Consider the following 24,384-nt stretch of genomic DNA (forward strand, 5'->3'; position numbering starts at 1 on the left):
AATCAGGGATGTCGGTAAGCTCCTGGTCACCCTACTCTGAGAACTCACAGCAAGAGGCCCCCCTAGTGCACATGGAGCAAAACCATACATGGACGGAGCCTGGATGCACCAGGCTTTGCACTTCAGAAAACACCACTGGGTTTCTACAAGTTATGAGTCACCCTGAGACTTCTGAATTAATCAAAATAGCAGATTGTCTGGAGACGTGCAAGTGCAAAAGGGGAAGTACCAAAACACGGGATGTTAGAATACAAGCTTTAGGCTCACAGTGATACCACCAGAAAAAGAACAACTGAGGCCGAGTGTAACGTAAATACATGGTGGAGATGCACAAATCAGCTTTTCTACAATGACTTGATAAGAGAAATCATTTGATAAATCCCAAGTAGGATTCTTTCGGGAAACAGAAAAGCAAACTATAGATTTTGTAGAATTTGTGTACAGTTAGAGATGGAAAGCCCAGTTAAGCAGGCAATGAATGAGAACTCAAGGAACTGCATGGGAACCAGACATTGGACAGCACAGCCCACAGGTCAGTAGTAACAGCAGATGCACATGAAGAATGGGTAGTAATGGTTCTTGCCTACAATGGAGAACTTTGGTCTTCTAGCATCCACATTTTAACTTCCTAAAAATCTGCATTCCAGCAGTATGTGACTGTATCACATAGAGATCACGACTTCCTCAGTCAAATGGGAAATACAGTAAATGTAACACTTCACTTTGACATACCATCCAATTACACCAATGAAAATAAACAACAGTAATTTCATCTTCATAAAACTTTAGAGAATGAAAAAATGTAGAGCAAGGTCGGCAGTGCTGGCAGATGGTGTAAAAGCACCATTATCCCCAACCTCGAGGAGGAAAACAAAGCTGAAGGAGCAGTCGACTACAGGAATAACTATTAAGTTATTCCAATCAATATGGAATGCCATCCATCAAACCAGAGAGGGAGGGTCTACAGACTTGATAAGAAAACCGAGGCTGCTAAGAAAAAGAGGAATGTTTGATCCAGATGCACTAATACAGCATCTAACACCAGCAGCAAATATCAGGGGAGAAATTAACACTGATCTTACAGATACACCTGCACAAATAGTGCCACAGCTGCAGTTGTTCAAGGTGACTAGACACAGTAAAGGTCACTTTAAGTCTTTAAACTCACAACAGCTTTAGGCAAGGAAATCAGCCCTTAGGAGGCACATGGAAAACGTTCAGTGCATGCTGCTTTGTCACCAGATGAAGGCAACAAGAGACTGGATAAATCCGTACGTTTTAGCTAAAGGTTTATAAGAAATACCATATTTCAAACTTCGGGAACTCAAATCCTTTTCCCAGCTTTTTGAAACTGAGAAGTGAAGCAATAAAAGGAGAAAGTAGAAGATGGTAGAGAAAGTGACTGAAATGACAAAGAGGTATGAGGTACAGAAACAATAACAACAGTTTCTTACAGAGGAAACCAGACTTCAGGCAAATCCCAAGTGAATGGTTTATAACCTTACTGTTTATTATAGGCACTTACAAAAGTTTTGCATGTGTTACTTTTTTTTTTAAAGGAAGATGCAGTCTTCCTTGTCAGTTAATACTATAAATAAAATTGGAAAACGATCAATAGATACATTTCTGCTAAATGGAAATATTTTTCTTCACAACTCAGAAAGATGAAAAACTTGATTTCGTTGAGTCTACAGGAGAAATGTGACTACACCAAGAAGCAAAACAAAGTCTACTGACAATGCAAATAAATGCACGAGGTTAACACAAGTATCTCCTTCTTCTCTGGATTCCAAAACAACTGATCACTTAATTTTCTTACTGACATCTAACTTACACCACAGGTAATGTATTAAAAAACATCTGCTGCTTGCGTAAAGGTGGCCAAAAAGTCTTGATTTTGTTTTTTAAAACAATTATGGTCAGCACCTGGAAGAAGTACAAGGACACTAAACTAAAAAAATAATGAAAATTCTTGTGTTTCCTTCCTAAATACCTTACTTTCATTGTTGTGGTGACAAGACAAATGATCAGAGAACTGAAGATTTGACTGACGTTACAGATCTGAAAATTTTAACTGCAGTGGAAGGCATATTTCTGTATATTTTGTAACACTCACATAAAATGCCCAGTATACCAAGACATTTACCTCGATTTTATTTAAAAAAAGGAAGTGGTAACAAGTAATTCTTAAAATCTTCTCGAGCAATTTCAAATAATAACTTCATGGGTAATTAAACTAAAAGTTGATGAACAGACATTAGTTATCAATCACCCAGAGGCAGGCAATCTCAATTTCCCCTATGTACTCACTATTTGGAATTTATGGAAAAAAGTACACCAACACAGATAGCTTACAGATTACTCTGACAATGATGGATAATAACTACAGATACTTCTTTCAGAGGCTACGCAGACAAAAGCGCAATCCTCCATAACAAGAAACAAAGAGAGGCTAATCGCAGCAAAAAAAGGCAAGTGGTACAGAGCAAGGAAATACTGAAGGAAACTGATTCCTAAATAATAAAATTGATTTAGGACACTCCTGACAATGGAACTATTTTCCACTGAAAACCAATGGACATTACCAACTTTACATCCTCAGCTCACATGATATGAAGAAATAAAACCTAGACACAAACCCCAAAAGCAAAATCACAGTCTTTCCATTAACTTTTTAATTCCATATGACCTCTCTTTACTGCAAAAGGATATATCCACACATTTCTAAAGCAGGTTATGTGGTTAACAGCTCAGTTTGGCTCAGGACTCTGAACACATATAGGTAAGAAATGTGAGTAGTGTAACGAACTATACTAGCCAACAGTAGTTTGTTCTTACTAAGGATGTATGTAGCAAGCATTTTACCTGACCTAACAGCATCATAAACACAGATTTCAATTCAGGAATTTGTGGCCTACGGCAACAGAAACTCCCAGATTTAAACGTCAGACTTCACAAAAAAAAGACAAGATGCACCCAGCCACTTCATATATAAACACAGCAAACACAAATAAAACCTCCAAGTATCTGACCAGAAATAAATGCAAGTTTTCAGCCAGCACTTGCTGCCCCACAAGCCAAGTCTCATCTCTCCAAAGCTGGCAGGCCAGATAGATTAATTTTGAGGACCAGATGCAGCCTATCAGCTATCAAACAAAAACACTGACTTACAATAATGAGCTGTGTTTCTTTAATCAGCTCCATTAGCATGAGTCAAGTGTCATCCATTTGCAAGTCAGGGTCTCTTCCCAGCTGTATTTACATGGGCACACACTCTTGAGTATTGTTGATTCCACATTCTCTGGACCTTTTAAACCAATTTCCAAGCACCAAAACAAGTTTGTCCCAACTTTATGTGAACTTTCTGACAGTCTCAGCTTTACATAACAGCACATAAATAGTAGTACATAATGATCATGAATTGTACACTTAGCAAGTTATTAATCAGTTATAAAATTAAGCATTACATTCAAATGACTCTCATAGATATCCAAGAATCCATTCTGTCTGAAGTGAAAATTGCATTTGATGAAAATATCAAAGATAAAATTAGTGTAGGAATGGATTACAATTACATTATCAGGTAGCACTACTTACACAGCCTCAAATTATCCTTTCCGTACATCCACATGTACATACTGTTTTCTCTATTATCCTAAATATAACATCTATATATGTAGTCTCACACAGTTTAACAGGCTTTTTTTTTACTTGACTGACCAAATACTTCTATTTCTATCAAACTTGTGTGAAAGGTCACCCTCACCCCTTCAAATTTACAGTTGCAGTACTTAATGAAGTTTCCTAGATATATTTAACACTTTCAGAGGTGGTAAAAGTTTGGAAACAGAATACAGCTGATTTTAAAATATTTTATTTCTTATTAAGGGAATAACTATATCAAAACAGAATATTACTTATCTCAAATATATTTTTTCCTGAGGCCAGAAGGAATCTTCAATGATTCCACAGCCTTTTACTATGTAGTCCAAAAATTTTAACATAGCAACTGAAATCATAACAACCACAACAACAAAAAAATCAGCTGATCTGTATCTCATTCTATTTAGATTTTGTAACTGTGTTACTGTTCCATGTAACACAAGAGGAAAGATACCAAACATTAATTTAATGTTATACTACAAAACACAACGTACATTCATTTTGGTCAGTATATAAGGAATTTTCTTTAGAACTGGGGGACACCATGAAGCACATAATTTAATACTGACTCATATTTTACCCCTAGCATCTTCATGCATTAGAAAAGCTCACCTGCACTAAACATGTTTACTCTTTTTAAAAGTAACACTAAAATATGTATTTACCGCAAAAGTGGTATTTATTTTCATTTTTTAAAAATAAACTTTAAGTGAGGCGATAAGGCCAAATAGTTTACATTCAAAAAAGTAACTAGCCATTGTTTAACATCTTATTACTGTTGTTACACATCTGACAAGATGACACTTCAATGTTAAGTTAACATGGTTTTCCTCTGCACAATCAAACAAAAATCATGCAGAGAAAATGCTAATTAAGATGTTTTAAGCAGCTGATAATCAAAGTAACCTTTCCTTGACCCACATTAGGATAAGAAAACCCAGCAACAGAAGGCACTTAGGCTAGAGTCTGACCCATTTTCTCTCTAAAGCTGGAAAAGTTGCTGGAGAAGCTTCAAAAGGAAACAGAAAAATTTAGTGCTAAAGCAAATTAAGGTCGTAATTTAATTCAACACCTTTCCATTTGCAAAAAGAAAATTGCTCTCAATAGGATTCCAAGTGTTGACGGTAATTTAAAAACTGCAAATCTTGCAGTAATCACACCAAAATTTGAAGTCATCTGAAGAGTTCAGGAGATGAAGAAACAGGGGTTTTTTAAAAGTTTGTAACTACGCTTGCCCTTCTTTTCTGAATTTTAATTTAAACACAACAGTAGCACAGAAAGATAAACGTGTGTGATACAAATATTTACTATGGCAGAAAGCAGCTCTTAACTTGTAGTTATTCATATTTAATAAATTCCCAGATCAGACTTTCTTACTAATACATATGCATGACCCTCACAGCTGGATTCACAACGACCTGACTACCAGCATGCAAACTGACAAAGCATATTATAAAGCAGGACCATAAAGCACAAGTTATTCTTACCGCCCTTCCCCCACCATGCATTTTACCCTTTGTATTCTTTTATACTTACCATGCCCTCAAAGCCAACTCTGTAAAGGTTTTTAGCACCATTGTCCCAAAGAACATATGCTGCACTATGTGGACTCGACGCACTCCAATCTTGGATTTCAGTCACCTATTCAGTTGTAAGAATACAAAAATGGTTTCTAGAGCAAAGACTCAAAAGCACAATCTGAACTTAAAAATTTACTCATCTCTTCAAACTAATTAATGATATCGCAGTTCTACTAAACCTGATAAAATTCGTTGTGAAGCTGTTTTCTGCTTGATACAAGTGTTCCCTAGGTGTGTTAAGACAGCAGCCTGAATGCTTTGTAGGCCTATTTTTCTTTTGTGTATTTGGTAGGTTATCTAACTACACAAGCAGAGAACAAAATCTGAACTGCTTTGATATGTTTTCTTTTACCAGAAGCAGCATTTAACTAAGAAAAACAGGATGAAAACTATTCTAATTGCTTCAGTATGTCTGGTTTAACCTGCATTAGCCTGGTGGTTATACACTGTGTTAAGAGACAAAGCTTTATTTCCAAAGCCAATATGTTTAACACCAGTACAAAAGGAGAGTGGAAATGTCTTTCCCTGACATTTCTGAAATCAGGAGGCCACGCACCAAATTCTGAAAACAGTTCCATTTTTTAAAAAAAAAAAAATCCGTTTCCAGAATTTGCTTTCACTCATTTATATTTATTTAAACAGTGTTTCTTCTGTCTACAACACACCTTTCCTCATTTAAAAACATTTATATGCATTTATATATGTTTTCAGATGCACAGGCAAACAACTCCTCTAATACAAATTTAGTACACAAAGCAGACTGTGCAGGATAAGACTCCTATTTTGCAAAGTTTCAGAGATTTTGATGTATCTTGATGGGGAAGCAGTAAATAATCGAGATGAAAAAAGCTGCATTTAAATATCCCTTGCTTTAAGAGATTTAAACTTACTATTTCCTTTCAGTAAAATTCAAAATTAAATCCCCAGAAGTCCTAAGGCTTCCATAAATGTCTAGGATATAAAATCAGCTAAACAAGAATATAAAATAGGCTAAATATCATATTCAGGAACTTTTCACTCTCCTTTAAATGCTGTTTAAGTGTACTAAAAATAAATTCAACAGAAAACACCAGGTTATCAAGATATAAGGGCATCCAATTCTCAAACTTAGTGAAAAAAGTCATAGTGTATTTTACACTGCCTGTTGTATGTTCATACTTACAACAAACCTTCATTAGTTCTCAAGGTAAATGGAAGTTGTAAAAGGCAAATATGCAAGGGTTATGATTAGTAACTTATCATTCCATACAATTTTCAATAAATTCAAATATTTTTACTATAGCACTGCATCAAAAGCACTCAATATATTGTCCTAAGCCAGTAACGTAATATCCACACCCAGAACTTACAAAGCTTTTAATTTTAAACTGGAGAAGTCCTTATAATCATTAGGTGAAAAACAAAACCCTAGGGTGCCAGCACTGAAAACCAAGAGCAAGAGATACACAAATGTGCTGCCCCACAAGCAGTAAGACTACAGAATGCAGTGATGACTAGAAAGAGTTACTCTTGATAGCTCTGTATACCACCTCTCTAGTAATGCTGAAATATGCTCAAGATCTTAATGTTGTTACAAGTCAGTCTTCAACAGACAACCATGACAAAAATATAATAATTTAAAAAATTCTGTGTTGGTATTGTAAAAAATGGAAATGTAAAAGAACTGGCTATGGTATACACGTCCTCCTCTTTCTAAAGGATTAAGTATTACACGATAAGATTAAAAAATGTCCAGCCAATTAAAATAGTAACTTTTCTGATTGTATTTTTACTCTACAATTATAAAGGCCTCTGAGGCTATTAACACAAGCACAAACAGGTGCATCTTTTTATTTAAACCAGTTTTATTTTTACCTTTCCTCTACGCCCATTGCCACCATCTTGATCTTCCCATTGCCAGTCAACTCCTCGCACCACCCTGGCACCTGCAAAGATTCCTCTTGCTGTAATTTTCTTTGATTTACGTCGAGACTCCAACAATACCCTGAAGTTATTAAAAGAAGAACCCACAAATGTCAAGATAATAAAGGAAGTCCAAAACAAATCTTTGGGGATGGGAAGGAGAGCATCTTAAAACAAAAATAACCCACAGCTGCAGATTTCAGTGCATGAATCACACAAGCAGTACACAAGACAAAAAACCACGAGCTTCCAAAATCTGATTTATTGTATATTTACAATTAGTTTTTTAATTATAACAATTTTTCTCCGAACTTTCTACTACCAGCATTCATCTTGTAAATGCTTGCATATAGATCTGTACTTATATTATTGAATTCATTAAAGTACATGCAGTCATATAAACACATTTCTGTTTCTCTTAGATGTACCCATAGCTAATACTTCTGTCCCACAACTGCCCTGTCACTTTTATTCAGAATTATGCTATTAAGAGCATCTCTTTTCCCTCCTCCCTCAGTTTATATTCTACATGCTTTTTACAGCATCTCTTGGCAAATTTAAGTCAATATGTTAACATCCATTTTTTCAGTCATATCGGGTTTTTTTTAAAGCAAACCTCTTCTTTTCCTTCTGACTTCAGCAGGACTGAAGTAGACAAGCCTAAACAGAATAGTTCACGACTATTTAACTAGAAATAATCATCTCAAAAGCCACCAATTTTCATGCAACAAGGTTTCTTACTTCATGCCAGGAACATGTTGCCAGACAAAAGAATTTTTCAGCTGACATTCAGAATATTTCCTGACCACTTCAGGAAATTTCTCAGCCTCCTGCTAACTTTTAACATCCAGCAGATGGCACACAAGGAGAAAGTTCAACCGTTACAATCAATGCAAAGAGCGCATGAAAATACTGGTCTTTTTTTTTTTCCTAAGAAAAGTAGAAGAGTTATTGAAAACACAAAGAAATCTTGTTTAGAGAAGCTTCTTTAAAAGTTCTCAACACCTACAAAACTGAGACACAAACCTGCATACCTTACTTCATTATGCCACCCAAATCATTTCCCAGACTCAAAAATAAAATATTAAGAGCTTATGCTTCCCTTCATCAAAACCTTCTTACACGCCTCTTGCCATTTTTCCTGTGAGATATCCCTCAAATTCAACAGCACTGCTTTGCCCTTTTCTCCTCCCTAAAACAGTTAACTTCCATCATTTTTTCTCAGCTAAGCTTGATCCAATAGAAACAGCTCCTTGGCAGAAGAAGCTGCCTTCTAGATAAGAGCTCAGTGAGAGCAAACAAAGAAAGGAGAAAGTGACAAGATGCAAAAAAGTTCCAGCAGTATTATACACAGTGTACAATTATCTTCAAAACTAAAACTTGTGTTGCATTCACCATAACCAACCTCTTGAAACTACAAAGGAAACTTCAGCTTAAGAAAGCAAAGAAGTCTGGCAAGCATTCTCAAAAGCAATGAGACTTTTAAAAGAGAAATAAATAGAAAACAAATTTGTATTTTGTCACCTATTCTTCTTTAATTACACTAAGCCAGCATTTCTAAGTACAACTTCTAACTCTTCTTCTGCATTCAACATTCCAATTGAGCATAAGTTTATGATACCCATTTGGTACCTAAATATACTGGTGTGATCCTGCAAAAAAACAAACAAACAAAAAAACCAGAAACAAAAACAAACAACAACAACAAAGTTTTTACATTTTGATTCAGCCACTGACCTGGGCATCTGAGCCAGAGTTAAAACTTTTAAGCAAACACTTGAGAATATAAACACAGACCCTACAAGACACAATGTGAGACCTCAGGTTGTGTGGTCCAGCCACTTCCCTTAACTGTAAAAGAACTGATTAAAGCACATTACTAATTTACAGCATACTTGTAAGTCTAACTTCTCCAAGAAAAATATACAAGTGTTGTCTTACACGTGTCACATTCAAACAAGTACCATATCTAAAAAAAAAAGATTTTGATGATTTAATGAAAGAACATTCAGGAAACAAATCACAGAGGTGACACCAGAGCACGTAGCCTTGACGCAGTGCTTTTCCATAGATCTCCAAGTATTTAGCAGCAGGCAAATATCACTGTTCTCACTTATGTGGTAGATAAATCATGACAGAGAGGGGCTTTGGATTGAGATAAGTTGTTTAAAGTCAAGAACAGCTATGCAAGAACACACTAAATGCAATTTTGTTCAGCGTTTTCCACTGAGAGATGATAACAGATGCTTAAGAACATGAAAACCAAGGCAAGGGTAGAACAACCCTTCATAGTATCTTTTCTCTGCTTCCTGTAGTGAGCAGTTTAAGCATTCAAATCCAAGTATTTATTTCCAGATCATTCTGTTTTCCACAATCTTCAAGGAGGGTATTTTCCCTCAGTCTGTCCACACCATTGTTGAACCTAATTAACTTTCACGTTCAGAAATTCACTGACAAATCTTTTTGTGATTACATATAGTGTAAAGGTAATTGCCTTTGTTTTAAAGCTGCCATATGAGAACACAACAACTAGGAAGACCTCAAGGAAATTAAGTAAAACTGAATAATCATATCCTAATTTTTTCCTGTACTCCATTCTTCCTAAAATTTCCATGTTTTCCAAGATCCAAAGACTTATCCTAGCTATCCTCCTTCACAAGGGGGTAGAACCAGAAACAGAATCAAACCTCAAGCCACTCTCTTACCTAATCCAAATTTCAGCAACCAAATGTTCAGTTTAAAAGCTTACTACAAATACCTGTTTCTACTTGATTTCACGAGGAAAAAGTTAGGTTTTACCTTTCACTTCCTGGTGTAGTAATTCTGTAAAAACGATGCCTCAAGTGATGCTTGTCCCCGTGATAGCAAACTGTGCACAAGTCATAATTCGTGCATTCAGCACATTTCCATCGGATGCCAATGATAGGCTGCTGTCGACAAGTATCACACATAGTCCCATCATGCTTGATACCTGTGGAAGGAAAACAAAAAGAACAAAAAAACTAAAAACTTTGCTGCATCACTACACAGACTTCTGTTGTACACCATTACAATTTGAAACCATATACTAGAAAGTTAACAACAAAGAAAGGCTGCTGCTGATACCCTATCCGCCTATATCACTGAGGGGAAAAGATAGAGGACTTTGCCTCATATCTCCAGTTGTCAGTCTGTTCCGGAAATATTCTATCTTCTCTCAGCTTAAAAAACTGAGAAAGCTATGTCTGTTTCCTTCCATCTATACAAAGGAGAGAAAGAAAATGAGAAATCTTTTAACTACAAGTTAAAGGGTCAGTAATGCATTTATCAAAATACACAGGGCAATCTAGAACTTTCTCTCTGGAGTACGGCTATCAACACACATTATATCACAAAGACTACTGCGCTCAACTGTGTGCGGCAGCCTGAAAATTACTGGTTTGACTTACGCATCTTGTACACTAGAAAAGATGAGTGCTTGTCTCTATTCTTTTTTACACAGAAAAAAAAATTAAGCTCTCTTGGATAGATGCCGTTAGCTTCATGAAAATCTCTTACCATTTTTGAAGCATTTTATTGTTATTCTGGTTTTGTTTTTAGAAAGAATGTGCCAGAGACAGACCAGATGTAACCCACCAGCATGGGCTCTGCCAAGCCTTCCACAAAAACTGATCCCAAGACTGAAGCAGTCTTAGAGCTCTGCCAAGCTACACCAGAGTGAAAAGGATCAGTCACAAAGTTTCCATCCACCAATTCTGAATTCAGTGAACAGCCACAAGTTTACTAAAAAAAAAATCAAATTCTGCTGCTGTTTGGAAAAAAATTGAGCAATAGAAGAGAGAAGCACTACGATTCAGTCTGTAGCACTAGACAGAAACGAGCACTAAGAGTAACACAGAATTTTCCCACTCCCCCTTAAAAAAAACCCAGATCAACTTGAAATTAAGTGAGGAAAAAGAATGGATTTTGCCCCCCCCAGAAGGGATGTTTTGAGAAACGACTGCCAAATTCACTGTAAAGCTATTAGTCACTTACATCCAACAGCTAAGCCATCTGTAGCAAAGAAAAACCAACAGTTGGAAAGGCAAAACTGAAGGAAATGCTTTCTTGTTTGATCATTTCACAGAAACACGTAACAGCTGAGGCTGGAAGTAACCTTTGGAAATTGTCTCTTCCAACGGCCACTGCTCCAAGCAAGGTAAACTAGAGCTGGCTGCCCAGGACCATATCCAGTCAAGGTTTTGAGCACCACCAAGAACAGACTCCACAACACAGCATATTCCAGCATGTTCCACACCATCCCTACAACAAAAATGTTTCTTCTTATGTTTCAGTGGAAATTCCTGTATTTCAATTTGAGCCCAATGCCTCTTTTGCCCTTTCACCTGACACCACTAAAAACAGCCTGGCTCCATCCTCTTTACAACATTCATAAGGTATTTATATACACTCTTAAGATCTCCCTGAGCCTTCTGTTCTCGAGGCTAAGCACCACCAAGACCCCTCAGTCTCTTCCTGTACCACATGCTCTTAAGATTCTTTACAACACAAGTGCAGCCCTTCACTTGATTCTCAGTACATCTCTCTCACACGGGGGACTGAAGCATTTTACTATTTTTTTGGCTTCAAAGCCAAATTCTTCAAGAGCGGGTACATTAAAAGCACTGAGATATCTTGCTAGTGTTTTTGTCACCTTGTTTAAAAAGTCTAACTAGTTACGGTGCTTGGGGTTGAGAGGTGGTATTTGTTTTGCTTTTATTTCTAACTGATTGCTAAATTGGTATTTCACATAGAAACAGAGAAGTTACACATCTTTGGATTTTATTTTTTTTCAATGCCTGCTGAACTTCAGGAAAGACATTTGGCCAAGGAATACATTTATTCTGGATGTGAAAGGACCAAGGAATTGGATGCTGTAAGATTCTTCCACTTGACCAAATGGCAGGAAAAAGGGCAAAAAGAGGTATAATCAGGAATTGTGTGACACAATTGGCCATCACAATTGTGACACATAGGTCATCTCACTGTAAACTTAAATAAAAACTAAACAATTCTAGCCACTGAGGCAAAAGCTGCTATGCAAAAACTCAGCAAAATTTCTTTAGGAAAGATCAAGAAAAAAAATGTACAAAGATATTTGACTCAAGTCATTTTACTGACCATAGTGTCTGGGACTTAAAAAAAGAACAGTACATGTCTGTACTTGAAGTGTCTGATCTAAAGGGACATATCTGGATCTCACAGATCCCTAAACACCATCCTGATAGATACGGCCTTTCTTAATCCGTTCCCTGACACGATTCCAGCAGCAACACCCACTTCAGTGCATGCCTCACCTGACCATGCTGCTCCATTCTTTCCATTATGCGAGCAAAAGGTTTTTGCAGAGCTGGGATGCAAACTGCATCAAGAAACATACCAGGCCAGAAAATAGTCAGGAGGAAAAATATTCAGCTGAACTGGTTTCCCAATCCCATTCTTTGAGGTGCTGCACAACACTACCGCCATGAGAAACAAAGAACTGCAGGGTAGGAGCAGGCAAGCAATCCTGTTACAGAATGTCTAACCGCCGCACCAGACATTGGGAGGAAGAAGTAGATTTGTGTGCTTCTGGTGACAGTGGACTAAGAGACCTTAAACTTCATCTGCTAATAAAAAAGGGTAAAACAAGGTGCTACTACTGTTCACATAATGTGAAACTAAACTCTTATTCATGGTCATAATACAAACAAAATTAATTAGATCAATAATACGTGTTAAAGAAGATTGAAAGAATTTACCTATTTTTAAGTTTTTCTAGACATTATAGGTACATAAGTGTGGTAGTTGACCTTGGCTGGCTGTCAGGTGTCCACCCTACCAGTCTCTCACTCTCCCTCCTCAACAGGACAAAGAGTGAAAACAAAATGAAACAACTTAGGTCAAGCTAAAAGTGAGATTATTTACCAACTACCATCACAGGCAAAAAAGATTTGACTTGGGGAAAATTTATAGCTAATTTAAAAAAAAAAGAGGATGGTGAGGAAAACAAAAACTAAAACACCTTCTCCCTATACTTCACTTCATCTTCTTCCCAGAGACAACTGTACTCCATTCCAAACTCCTCTATCTCCCTGCTTATTCCCAGGGTAAATTAAAATCACATAATCATTTTGGTTGGAAAAGGCCCTTGAGACCATAGAGTTCAACCATTAACCTACCACCACCAAGATCACCACTAAATCATGTCCCTAAGTACCATGCCTAGATGTCTTCTAAATACTTGCAGGAACGGTTATTCAACCACTTCTCTGGGCAGCCTGTTCCAGTGCCTGACAATCCTTTTGGTGACGATGGGGACTGGAGGGTCAATCTGTAATAGCTCCTCACACTTTTCCCCTGCCCCATCATGGGTCCTCTCCACAAGCTTTATTCCTTCAGGAAAACACTGCTCGAGCATGGGCTCCCCCATGGGCTGCAGTAAGGAGCCCTGCTCCACTGTGGCCCTCCATGGGCAGCAAGGGGACAACCTGCATGCCCGTGGTCTCCATCTGCTACTTAGCCATGTACACATCAAAACGCAGCACTAAGGAGCTGACAGCAGCACTACAGATACTCAGGGGGAGGGAAGGAGACATTATGTCCTGTGTTTCAGACTAGCTTGGTTCCACCCCAGCAGACTGAAGGCTCATCAGCATTGAGATCATGTATTTCAATTTACTTACACCAAAAAGCAAAGCAGTTTACGCACTCCAAAACCATCCATGATGTAAATCAAAGCACAGTACATAAGAACAACCAGGAGACTGGATCAAGTGTAGGCTCTGGAGCCAAATTAAAATCCTGACCCAAAAGCAAAATCTGTCACATAAATTCCTCCACTCTTCAAAAGGAAGGTTGTTTAAGAAAGGTTGAGAAACACAAACATCGCAAAGATTATATGAGGAAAGAATGCCTTCATTAAACTACTGGAATAAATTAAAGTGCCATAAGAACATCAAAATTCAAACAGCAGCCCTGTAGCTAACCAGATATGCAAAAAAGAGCACTTTAGCTCTCTAAACTGAGATAATGAAAAAAACTAAACTTCTAAATAGTCTTCAAAATTTCCTAGAACCAGGCTATTTCAAAATGAAACAGCTTTTGTGTCATATACACTTAAAAAAACCAAAACAAATCAGGTAATGAGAAGTGTACTTTCACCATGCCTAATTACTTTTTAACAGCTACCATTTCCTTATGTCCCTTCACCCTTAGTACACCATAAAATCCAATACTCCTGATGTCCACTCGTAATTAATGCTTTTTACTATTTGAATTTCATATTAGTTCTCTACCTGAATGCCATGGTTATCTTCACTTTCGTCATCTCTTCCAAAACCCTCCCTGGATTACCTAGCCCACCATTCCTCTGTCACCATTCATTTATACATCAGTTTTACAGCCTTTCACATGTTTTGGAAACCCATGCTCACTCTTACAGCTGCAAAAGGAAATAAAAGCAATGTTGCTCAAATTGCTATTTGAATTTGTTACAAATAGTTATTTTGTATTGAAGGTAATTAGACAGCAATATACAGCTGTCCAGTAAAAGGATTTTAGCAGTAAAATCAGATGTACGAGGGGTATCCACATCACTCACTGTTAAACACAGAAGACACCAATAGTGATTTCACTTCTCAAAACAAACAAAATCTGGTTTCCAAAGGAGTCATTACTCTCTACAGAACTGTAACAAGCCAAAATCCCTTCACACCATAACGACAATACTACCATCAGTTAAGGGATAACATAAGCAACTTAAAAAATTTGTTTACACCCCAATTTAAAAAGCAGTAACAATGTTTTGTTCTTCCTATTCCTCCATCCCAGACAATTTTTACACTACAGTCAGACACCAGATAAATTGAAAACAAAGAATTCTTAGAGATAACCAGTTAGATTCTGAAAAACTTCATGAAAACTCCAATCAGTGTTCCCACAAACGTAACTCATCTATTAAATACACTGGTTTGGAAGCAGCCAGCTGACCAATTACTATTATAGATACAAAATGCCAGACTTGCTAAAGTATGTGTCCTATCTGGTAAGGGTATCACAAGATACACAGGAAGGGAGAGGATTATCGTGACATGGGGGAAGGGCAGGAAGAACAAAGAACACATTTATTAAAAAAAAAACATGCCTCCCAAGTACCACTACTCAGAAGGCTACTAAATTTTTTAATTTGTGAGGGCTCCTATAAGTATTTATAAGTAACCACTAAAAAAACCTTGACTAAGACAATTTGCCATAAATTACACTCAATGTGCTAAAAGAAAGAACAAATAAACAAATACACAGGATAAATCATAGGTGGTCTGTCTTTTAAAATGTTTTAACATGTTTGACTTCATGATCAATTATGTGACTTTTCAGATACAAAAACCTATTAATGCAAGTACAGAAAGCCACTCATCTTCCACAGGTAACACCTAAATTTTCAATATTACCAGAATACACCACATACTGCTTTCCACGCTGCACTGATGCACATTCCAGCTGGGGGATAATTCTATATCAATATTTCCCTTTCCTGACCCCAGCCCCTCCGCTACCTCCCCTTATTCAAACACAATTGGGTAAATATTTTCAGCAGGAAAATAGTATTGTTACTTTGAACCAAATGTATAAAAAAGGAAATGAATGACAAATGAATTCTGGTCTAAGCTCTATAGAAAGCAAATCTTCAGAAAGAGAATAAACGGAAAAAGTTTCTGTAATGCTCGTGACTATTATGTGAACATAGCCAGATGTGCTCTCTACAAACATGCTACTTGTCTGGCCTTTACCTCAGGCAAAAGGCTGCCTTCCCTTCTAAATAAAAAGCTTGGATTTATAACCTTCTTGCTTGTCTTCAACAACTCAGAAAACTACTCCTTTCTGTTCCTTTTCCACAACACTACCAAAAAAAAGGGGACACTCAAGACTCATATATCCAGGAAAAAGGCTACTTTACACAAAAAACCAGGATTTATTTGCAAATGATCAACCAACCACACTGCACTACTGATGTATCACATCTCACGACCTTCTCCACTGAGGAGCCCACTGCACAGGACCTACCTGAAGTTTTCCTTCTGTGTGAAATTTTGATTCTTTTTAAATCCTTTGTTTACCAATCCCTCTCATTGGCTCTGTCTCACTTAAAGCAATGCGGGGCAATGTAAATATGACCACACCAAGGGGCAGCTAATACAGCAAGCTTGGTAGACATAACCAAAACAACCCCAAACGTCTTATCACAAGTCCCTCATAACCCAAATGACTACAACAGGAGCAAAGAGCTTATAAGACACTCTTCATGTAAATGAGTTTTTATTTTAAGAAGACCATCCTAGTATCTTAGCACTAAGGCTATTAAAGTTGTATAGGACGTTAACATAGTGTCAAAATGCTGGTAATAGCCTACAACCATTAAAAGACAAAAATGGTGTATTTTTTAAGCCTAGGAAGCATAGTTTTGGCATACACATAAATATGCACATACATGTATCAAACTCAATTGCCTTTTTTTTTTTTTTTTAATAGAATGACCTTCAAACATTACTTTATACCACAGGAAGTTCCTGATGCATCACTACTGTTCCTCACCGCACAGGCCTCTAACTCAAAACAGCAACTCTGACTGCAAGCACCACTTTTAAGAACCTATAATCAAGACTGGTTTTGAATATTTAATAAAAAGAATTCCCAGCATTAACCATTTTTTCTTTTTACTTACAATCACATTGTGATTGTAAATTTATGAACCAGAGAATTTTTTTCATTTTAAACTATAAGAGCCATGACATGCACTCCACTAAGTACTATCAAACAAAAAGCCGCCCCATATTTTATAACATTTTCTTGCTCAACATCATCATTATTAATACTACCACAAGAAATTCCTGTCAGCTAATCCCACGTACATTAATGTCCCTAGAGAAAGTATCAACCTATCATCCAAAGTCACTCCCTTATTTAAAACAATGGACAGTCACAACTGTGGAGAAAAAATCAATTATTACAAAAAGGTGAAGAAGGGAAGTGATTTAGAGAAGACTACAAAGTGAATCAGTAGCAAAGCCAGGATTTTAGTCCAAACTGACAGCAGCCTAACTCCACTAAGTTTACCCTTTTATTCCTACTACTTTACAGGTTTTTTACTCTTCCTATCTCCAGGGAAAAAGGGCCTCAAAAGCAACTCCCTCTAGCAAAAATCAGCCCTGGGTAGCTCCACACAACAGTTCCATGAGGATGATGCACAATTCATCAGAAACCTCAGGAAGAGAAATACCATTTTGCTAAGCCCGACAACAGCAATGTCTGTGACACAATATACACGGTTCTATCTGAAAGAGAAGTTAAAATTCTAATACAAAAATATAAGCAGAAATGAAAATCAGAAGGAATAAAGCAAGAAACCGGAAAAAAACCCATGACAGTTTTAAAACTGAGTATTAAGTCTAGGCTTCCGGATACAGTTAAGAGGACACCATCTGCTTGCAAATACATCAGGCAGGGCTAGAACAATAAGCATTCGAGGCTCATATGCAACATTTATGCATACACTTCAGTTCTAAGCAGAAGCAGTCCCACTGGTTTCTATAGGACATCAAACACAAGTAAAAGTTTTAAGCATAAACATTTGCAAGACAAGGACTAACAACTTGAAAGACTCCTCTTTCTTGTTTTAAAGCCCATTTCAAAAGGATTTTCAAAAAAACCAACATCATCATCATGCCAGCAGAGAGGAAGGTAGCCAGACACTGAAAAATTAAATCCATCCCCTCCGTGCAATAATTGGGGCTCTTTTCTTAGCAATTTTTTTTGTAATTAATTATAATGAATTCCATGATTCTGTCTCCTCAAAAGTCTTTTAGCTTCATCCTACTGCTATCACTTTCCTTGCTGTAACACTACACAGCTGGCACAAAGATGGTCTCTCCATCACGCTCTAAATGAAAGACACATTACAAAAGCAGTACAGCCCAAGTGCCTCAACAAATCAGTCCAAACACCTCATTACTGAGGCAAGCGTGACCGGCCCAAAAGTCATCTCACAATATTTCTGATGAAACTTAACACTATCTATACTTTTCTGTGCGAGTTTTCAATGTAAAAACAGGTGCTAAAACGAACATTTCCCTGCAGTGTTTGCAACACTAACACTGCCGCATAATGTCAGTGCAGATCAAATTCCATTGTCCAAAATGACTGGATTTAAAGCATAAATATCAAGCAGCCAAGTAATTAAAAGAATGAACTAATGCACTTTTTTTAGTACCTTTACTATTTTACAGCAGTTCTGGCAATACAGATAAAAGGCAACATACAGATTACAGGCACAAAACCACAGTATTTCAACTACGTAGTGTAATCTTTAAAAAAAAAGGTATGATACATCTCTTCTGCAATCCTCCCTATACTTAATTCAAGGATGACTATCACTATTTCACAAAACTGCTCTGAAATATAAATTCAAGAAGGGTGGTTGGGGCGTGAAAACAAACTCAAACCCTGATGTATCACCCTCTCGGTTCCCTCTCTCCACCTCCTCCCCGGCACAACGGGAGCCTGCTGTCTGTGGCAGATCACTTTTGCTTTGTCCACCCCAATTTAGCCGTCCCGGGACAGCTTCTCCTGTTCCCGCGGCCCCGCGCCGTAGATTTGTCCCAAGTTCGCGTGTGTACACACACACACAGACGTGCACAGACAGACATCCACACGCGGGGAGGGGGGAAGGTGCCTGACTCCTCCCCGCGCAAATCCAAGGGAAAGGCACACCTCTAAAAAAGGAAGGAAGGGCGCAATCCGCTCCACAGGACGGGACCCCCCAGCACCCCGGGGTGCTGCCCCCCGGACCAACCGCCGTGGGGGTGGAAGTCCCTCCATTCCCTCCCCGGTGCTCACCGGTGGGCGCGCTGTCGAGGATGCGGAGGTCGTAGGCCCCGGAGCAGCGGTAGTTGGCGGCGGTGCCGTTGTCCCACACCACGACCACCTCCTCGGGGCTCTCGAAGCTGCGTACGGTACCCACATGGCCCTCGCCGCCATCCTGCTTCCCCCACTTCCAGTCCGGGCCGCGGACCACCCGGGCCCCGACTCCTTCCACCATCACCCGGTTGTTCCGCGAGCTGCTCATCCCGGCGGCGGCGCCCTGAGGCGGATGGAGGGGGCGCGCAGCCCGCAGGCGGCGGAGAGGGACCTCGATGGGGGCGGCTGCCTCGGGCGCCGGGCGGGAATCTCCGTCCGGCTCTTCTTCTCCTCCTTACCTCCCTCGCTCGCTGGCTCGCTCCCTCTCTTCCTCCCTTCCTTCCTCGCTTGCTCGCTACGCGCCCATTCCGCGGCCCCAGCGGCGCCTCCCACCGCCAGCCCCGCTCCCGCTGCTACATCCGGGACCTGCGGCCGCGACGGCGGCGGCTCCAGGGAGACCGGCGGGGCCGCCCCCGCCCCGCCACGCTGCGCATGCGCGGCCGCCCGGCGGGCGCGTCGCTCGAGCGCCCCCTGCGGAGCCGCGGCGGGCACTGCCCCGCTCGCCCTGGCCCGGACGGGCCCCGGGGCTGTGCCCGAGGGAAGGGCAGGAAGCGGCGGAGCGAGCGGGCGTTGTTTATCCCTGCCGGCAGGGCTGCCTGGGGCTTCTCCAGGTCTCCAGCCTGGCCATTCCTTCTGGAATCGCGGCGTCCTGCCGCCGAGAGCTCTGGCACCGCCCCGCCTGGCCCTGAGGTGATGATGTGGTGGCAGCGGCGGGAGCCGCTCCTGCGGCCGGGCTTCCCGAACCGCCGTCCTCCTTCTCCATCCACGAGTTGGTCCTATCGCCTGTGCTTCAGTGGCAGAGGCATTATCAATTCAATTGTATCAACTAAGTCATGAGCGATCTACCTTAGGTAAACCACAGAATTATTGAATGGTTCGGGTTGGAAGGGTCCTTGATGATCATCCAGTTCCAACCCCCCTGCCATGGGCAGGGACGTCTTCATTGACACTGACCAGGTTGCTCAAATCCTCATCCAACCTGGCCTTGAACACTTCCAAGGATGGGGCATTTTATGATCCTACAATTCTATGATTCTAAATCTATGTAGTAGTTTCCTCATTTTTGAATTACTTTTGTGTCCTCAAGTCCCATTTTCTTTTCAAATTGTGGATGTGAGTCTTGCGTGCTACTGAGGTGAGTCTGGTGGGGTCATACTTTTGTAGCCCAGGAGCATTTTAAGCTGGTGTTCTAGTCTGCCAAAGAGAGGAATCAGTACCTCCACCTGCCCTTCCCACCTTGGGGCACCCTTCACAGGGGATGTACCTGCTCAAACTTCGAGCCAGTACCTGCAATGCAATTCTTCATAAACTACCCTCTTCTCATGTGTGGCTCATGACACTCAAAGATTTCCTTTAACTCTACATATCCTTGCTAATCTTTTATAGAACATGATTCTTCATTTCAAAAATGGTCCTCCATTGCTTTTGTCTCTCCTTTTTTTTAATGTTACCTTTTAAAAAGCATGTATCTTAAAGGACAGACAAGTTTGAACCAAACAAAAGAAAACCATTTCTTACTCAACAGGGGTATGGCTGATAAAAGGCAGCCCAGCTACCTTATGCCCTGGGTATTTTTACTGTTTCTGTGCTTTCTTCCACCTTTGTGGTTATTCATACAGCTAGAAGAGTCTGTGAGGTCATCTCCTGACTTCTTTTATGTAGTTTTTTACAAAACATAATACAGCAGAATAATATGAACATGTAACCACCAGGCCACCACATTCCTCACATAATTTACTCTTTCTTAACCCCTGCTAAGGCTAAAGAATGTTGCCTCAAACATGAAATTTTGTCCTGACAACAGGCAATCCCAAGCAGTGTCCGATTTCTGCTCCTGCAGTGGAAACCTCAAAACCCTAACAGATACCACGCAATTGCCAGGCAGTGTGGGTTTTATGGCAGATGCTTCTCCGTATACAAAAGCTACCCACAGCTTGTACTAGCTTATTACATTGGAACATGGAAGAATTTCCCAGAAATTCTGGAGGTTTCTTGGTATACCAAAGGATCTAGCTGAGCTCTTATGGGCATCATTTTCCCATCTGCCTCATTCTACTTTTTCATGCTTTGATAGTTATGGACAAGTATAAGGTTCACCCATGCCTAAGGATAACTCAGAGCGTGTTTTTCTATTACTCTCTGGTACAGTTAGATTAAAAAGGCTTTTTGTAATCAGGAAATGTATGCCAGAAATAACCAATAAAGTCTGAGATCAGAATTAGTTCTCCTGGAGAGAATCCGAAAAGTTCATCCCTTACATTAATTTTTGCACAAAGGATATATCCTAAATTACAGACCTTAAGAGAGTCTGCTGTTGCTGCAGTTCAGCAGCAATGCATGTGGGAAGATATTATCGTGGAGCTTCTTCTCTCCCAATAATCCTTATGACAACTCATGCTCTATCACAATAACCCCTGCCTCTCCTCCTACTCACCTGCTTCTTCTATCAGATGATTTACTTGCAGAAACCAGAATCTCTAAAGATGCCTGGATTATTTCTGAGGTGTCTTAGACACACAGGAACATAGGTAATAACTGGAACACAGCATCTAATGGACTGAATATGAATGCTCCCCCAATAGCTGACAGGGAGTTCTTTACCAGCTCAAAATACAGAGACTTGCACAACTCCATTTGTGTGGTAGAAAATAAAGGCTGGATAGACTGATCTGATACATTCACTTGCCAGTGACTACATGACTGATTTCTGCTCTCTAATCTCCTGTCATTTCTGCTCCTATATGGCCAGATAGTTGTGGAAGGTGCAAAATTGTGATTGGCTACATGATTCAGTTTTGCAGAATCCCAAATATTTTATTGTATAATCTCTTTGAATCATACATTGTATTCTATATTCTATGCACCTGTTTAACCAACCAGTAAGGAAAAAAGGTACTCATCTCTTGAATATTTTATTTGAATTAGACTTCAAAATAAGAAGTAAACACTGTTCTCAGATGGAGATTTAAAAAGTGACATCAGGGCATAGAAAAGGATATAGCTTTGGGGCAAGATTTGTCAACTTATGTTGGACAGTTAGTGGTCCTATCTGATATTTTTTTGGTATCAACCACAAGAATATATACCAGCATTAGGGCTAGAATAATAAGCAAGAGAATCTGAGTAAGCACCTGAAGACTACTGGAGACTCACAGAAGGATGTAGATAGAAGAATCAAAATGTGATAGCAAAAGGAAAAAGAGAGCTTTGAGTTTTGAAAAGAAGCTGAAGTAAAATTAGGGATAACTAAAACAAGCAAATGTATAAAGAAGATAGAGATATCATAGGAAGTTGGATACAATTAATATGTTGTGACAAGTAAAGTGACAGATACAGCATTTTCAGATATGTATCAGCATTTTCTTTAGACTGGGAAACTAGCTACAGTAACACCTTAAGGAAAGAACTCATACTAATTTTTCAGCTGAAAAAACAAACCCTTGTTGGCTTAAGGCCTTTTGTGAGGCAGAAGGGGTTAGCTCCCTGGCTGGCTGGTTGTACACAGAATAAATGCATGTGGATTTTCAGTTGTCTCTAACAAGTCTCTGGTCCCTCAACAGGACTGTTCTCATCTCTCATATCTCCTAAATGTGCATTGGCCCCTAATTGCACAGAACAGCCATTTTAAAGAGGGAGAGGAGAGGAGAGGAGAGGAGAGGAGAGGAGAGGAGAGGAGAGGAGAGGAGCACTGCTGGTGACCAGTAACCGGTCAGATGTGACTCCATTCACCACAACCCTGTGAGCACTGTCTTTCAGCCAGTTCTTCACCCAGTGCATAGTGAACCGGCTCATCCCATGTTTGGATAACTTGTCCAAAAGGATGATGTGAGTGACAATACAAAAGCCTTACTAAAATCAAGAAAAACTGCATTCACTGTCTTCCCTTCAGCCACTAGATGTGTGACCTTATCATAAAAAGATACCAAATTTGTTAAACAGGACTTTCCCTTGTGAATCCACGTGCTCACACTCCAGGTAATTTTATCTGTTAGTCCTCAGGTTGTGGGGGGAAATGCCATCTAAAACCTCACTACTAGAGTTAGTAGACAATTTATTTCATTGCTGTTCAGGTCTACAATCTAAAAATTATAATCCCCCTCAAACCTGGGACCAGTAGAGGAATGGGACTGTGGGTTTTTTTTCCACTATTCAGACTGGCAGAGCAGTAATGCATCAGGAGCAACCGAAGCTCATCTGCCAAAGTCTTATTTACCTGAACAGTATTGCTGGCCCTGTGAGGCAGTGAAGGCTGCCTGAGCCTTTGAACATCTCAGGTAGTCGTAACAGAGCAGCTGAATCACAGGCTGGAGGAAAGGAATCCACAGTGCTTTAGGCAAACTCACTTGTAATTGCAAAGACTCATTCATATGCCTTCACTGCAGGAGTTTGGATGCACAAAACTAACTACTGAGCAAGTTCTCTTCTGGCTACCTAAAATTACATATATTGCTGGGTCAATCCTCCAGCTGGTGATTATGGTCTTCCTCACCACTCCCTGCCATATTGGAGCAATCCCGTGAGGGGCCAAGAGAGAAGAGCTCTAGTCTGTGCAGAATTCAGTGCTGTGCATAACCTGGAAACGCCTTGGTTTTGTTGGAAAGTATATTGACTTTTTCTAAGAGCAGCTGCCGCCCTTCTGGAGGCTAGGGCAACCCTCAAGACAGCTCTCAGAGTCACAGGAAATAGGACTTTGAGAACATCCAGCCCATGCTCCTGCCCATCTAAGCCATCCAGAAAGCTGCTTGTCTAAACTCTGCCTGGTTGCCTTTCAGATCTACAAAATGTCATGCTCCAGCAGGAAATTCAACATAAGTATTTGCATGGATTGAAGAGAGGCATTGATAGAAGTTTTTCTGGACTGTCTTGTTTGATTAAAGCTGAACTTGCAATATAGTATCTGGAACACATAATGCAGAAAGGGGACTGTGCCTTTTGCAGGAAAGAGTTCCATATGAAAGACCTGCTTTTATATGCTTCAGAAGAAAAAAATCTCAACTTCTTGGAAAGATAATTTTTAACTTGCAGAGTTATGAGGTTTTGCTTACTATCTTACACAAATCCTGAGTTCTTAGAATTTGTCATATGAAGTGTATATATATAAATAGCTTCCTAGGAGTTGAAAAAGAACATCTAGTTTGGATATAATGAGCAGATGGTAGTTTTCTTTTTAAATTACAGAGGTAGAGCTTATTAATTTATACTGATCCGAGTCCAAAAATTCTGCTTC

General features: G+C 39.5%; 1 protein-coding gene across 3 annotated transcripts in view; it reads right to left on the reverse strand.

Moving 5' to 3' along the window:
• Positions 1-19,559, reverse strand: part of MIB1 (MIB E3 ubiquitin protein ligase 1) — a 78,406-nt gene extending 58,847 nt beyond the window's left edge. For 2 of the 3 annotated variants that reach the window (XM_042029984.1, XM_042029974.1), the window contains exons 1-4: positions 19,038-19,559; positions 9,945-10,116; positions 7,098-7,227; positions 5,200-5,304 (exon numbers count right to left, since the gene is read on the reverse strand). In XM_042029984.1, coding sequence (XP_041885918.1) covers positions 5,200-5,304; positions 7,098-7,227; positions 9,945-10,116; positions 19,038-19,266 — 636 coding nt within the window. In that variant the 5' untranslated portion in view covers positions 19,267-19,559. The remainder of the gene's footprint in view (positions 1-5,199; positions 5,305-7,097; positions 7,228-9,944; positions 10,117-19,037) is intronic. The other variant, XM_042029964.1, reaches the window with a different exon arrangement.
• Positions 19,560-24,384: the final 4,825 nt, after the last annotated feature.

Source organism: Corvus kubaryi, unplaced genomic scaffold (assembly GCF_017639235.1).
Source record: "Corvus kubaryi isolate FWS band 111438036 unplaced genomic scaffold, C.kubaryi_AGA036_p1.0 132, whole genome shotgun sequence".
NCBI classification, from domain to species: Eukaryota; Metazoa; Chordata; class Aves; order Passeriformes; family Corvidae; genus Corvus; species Corvus kubaryi.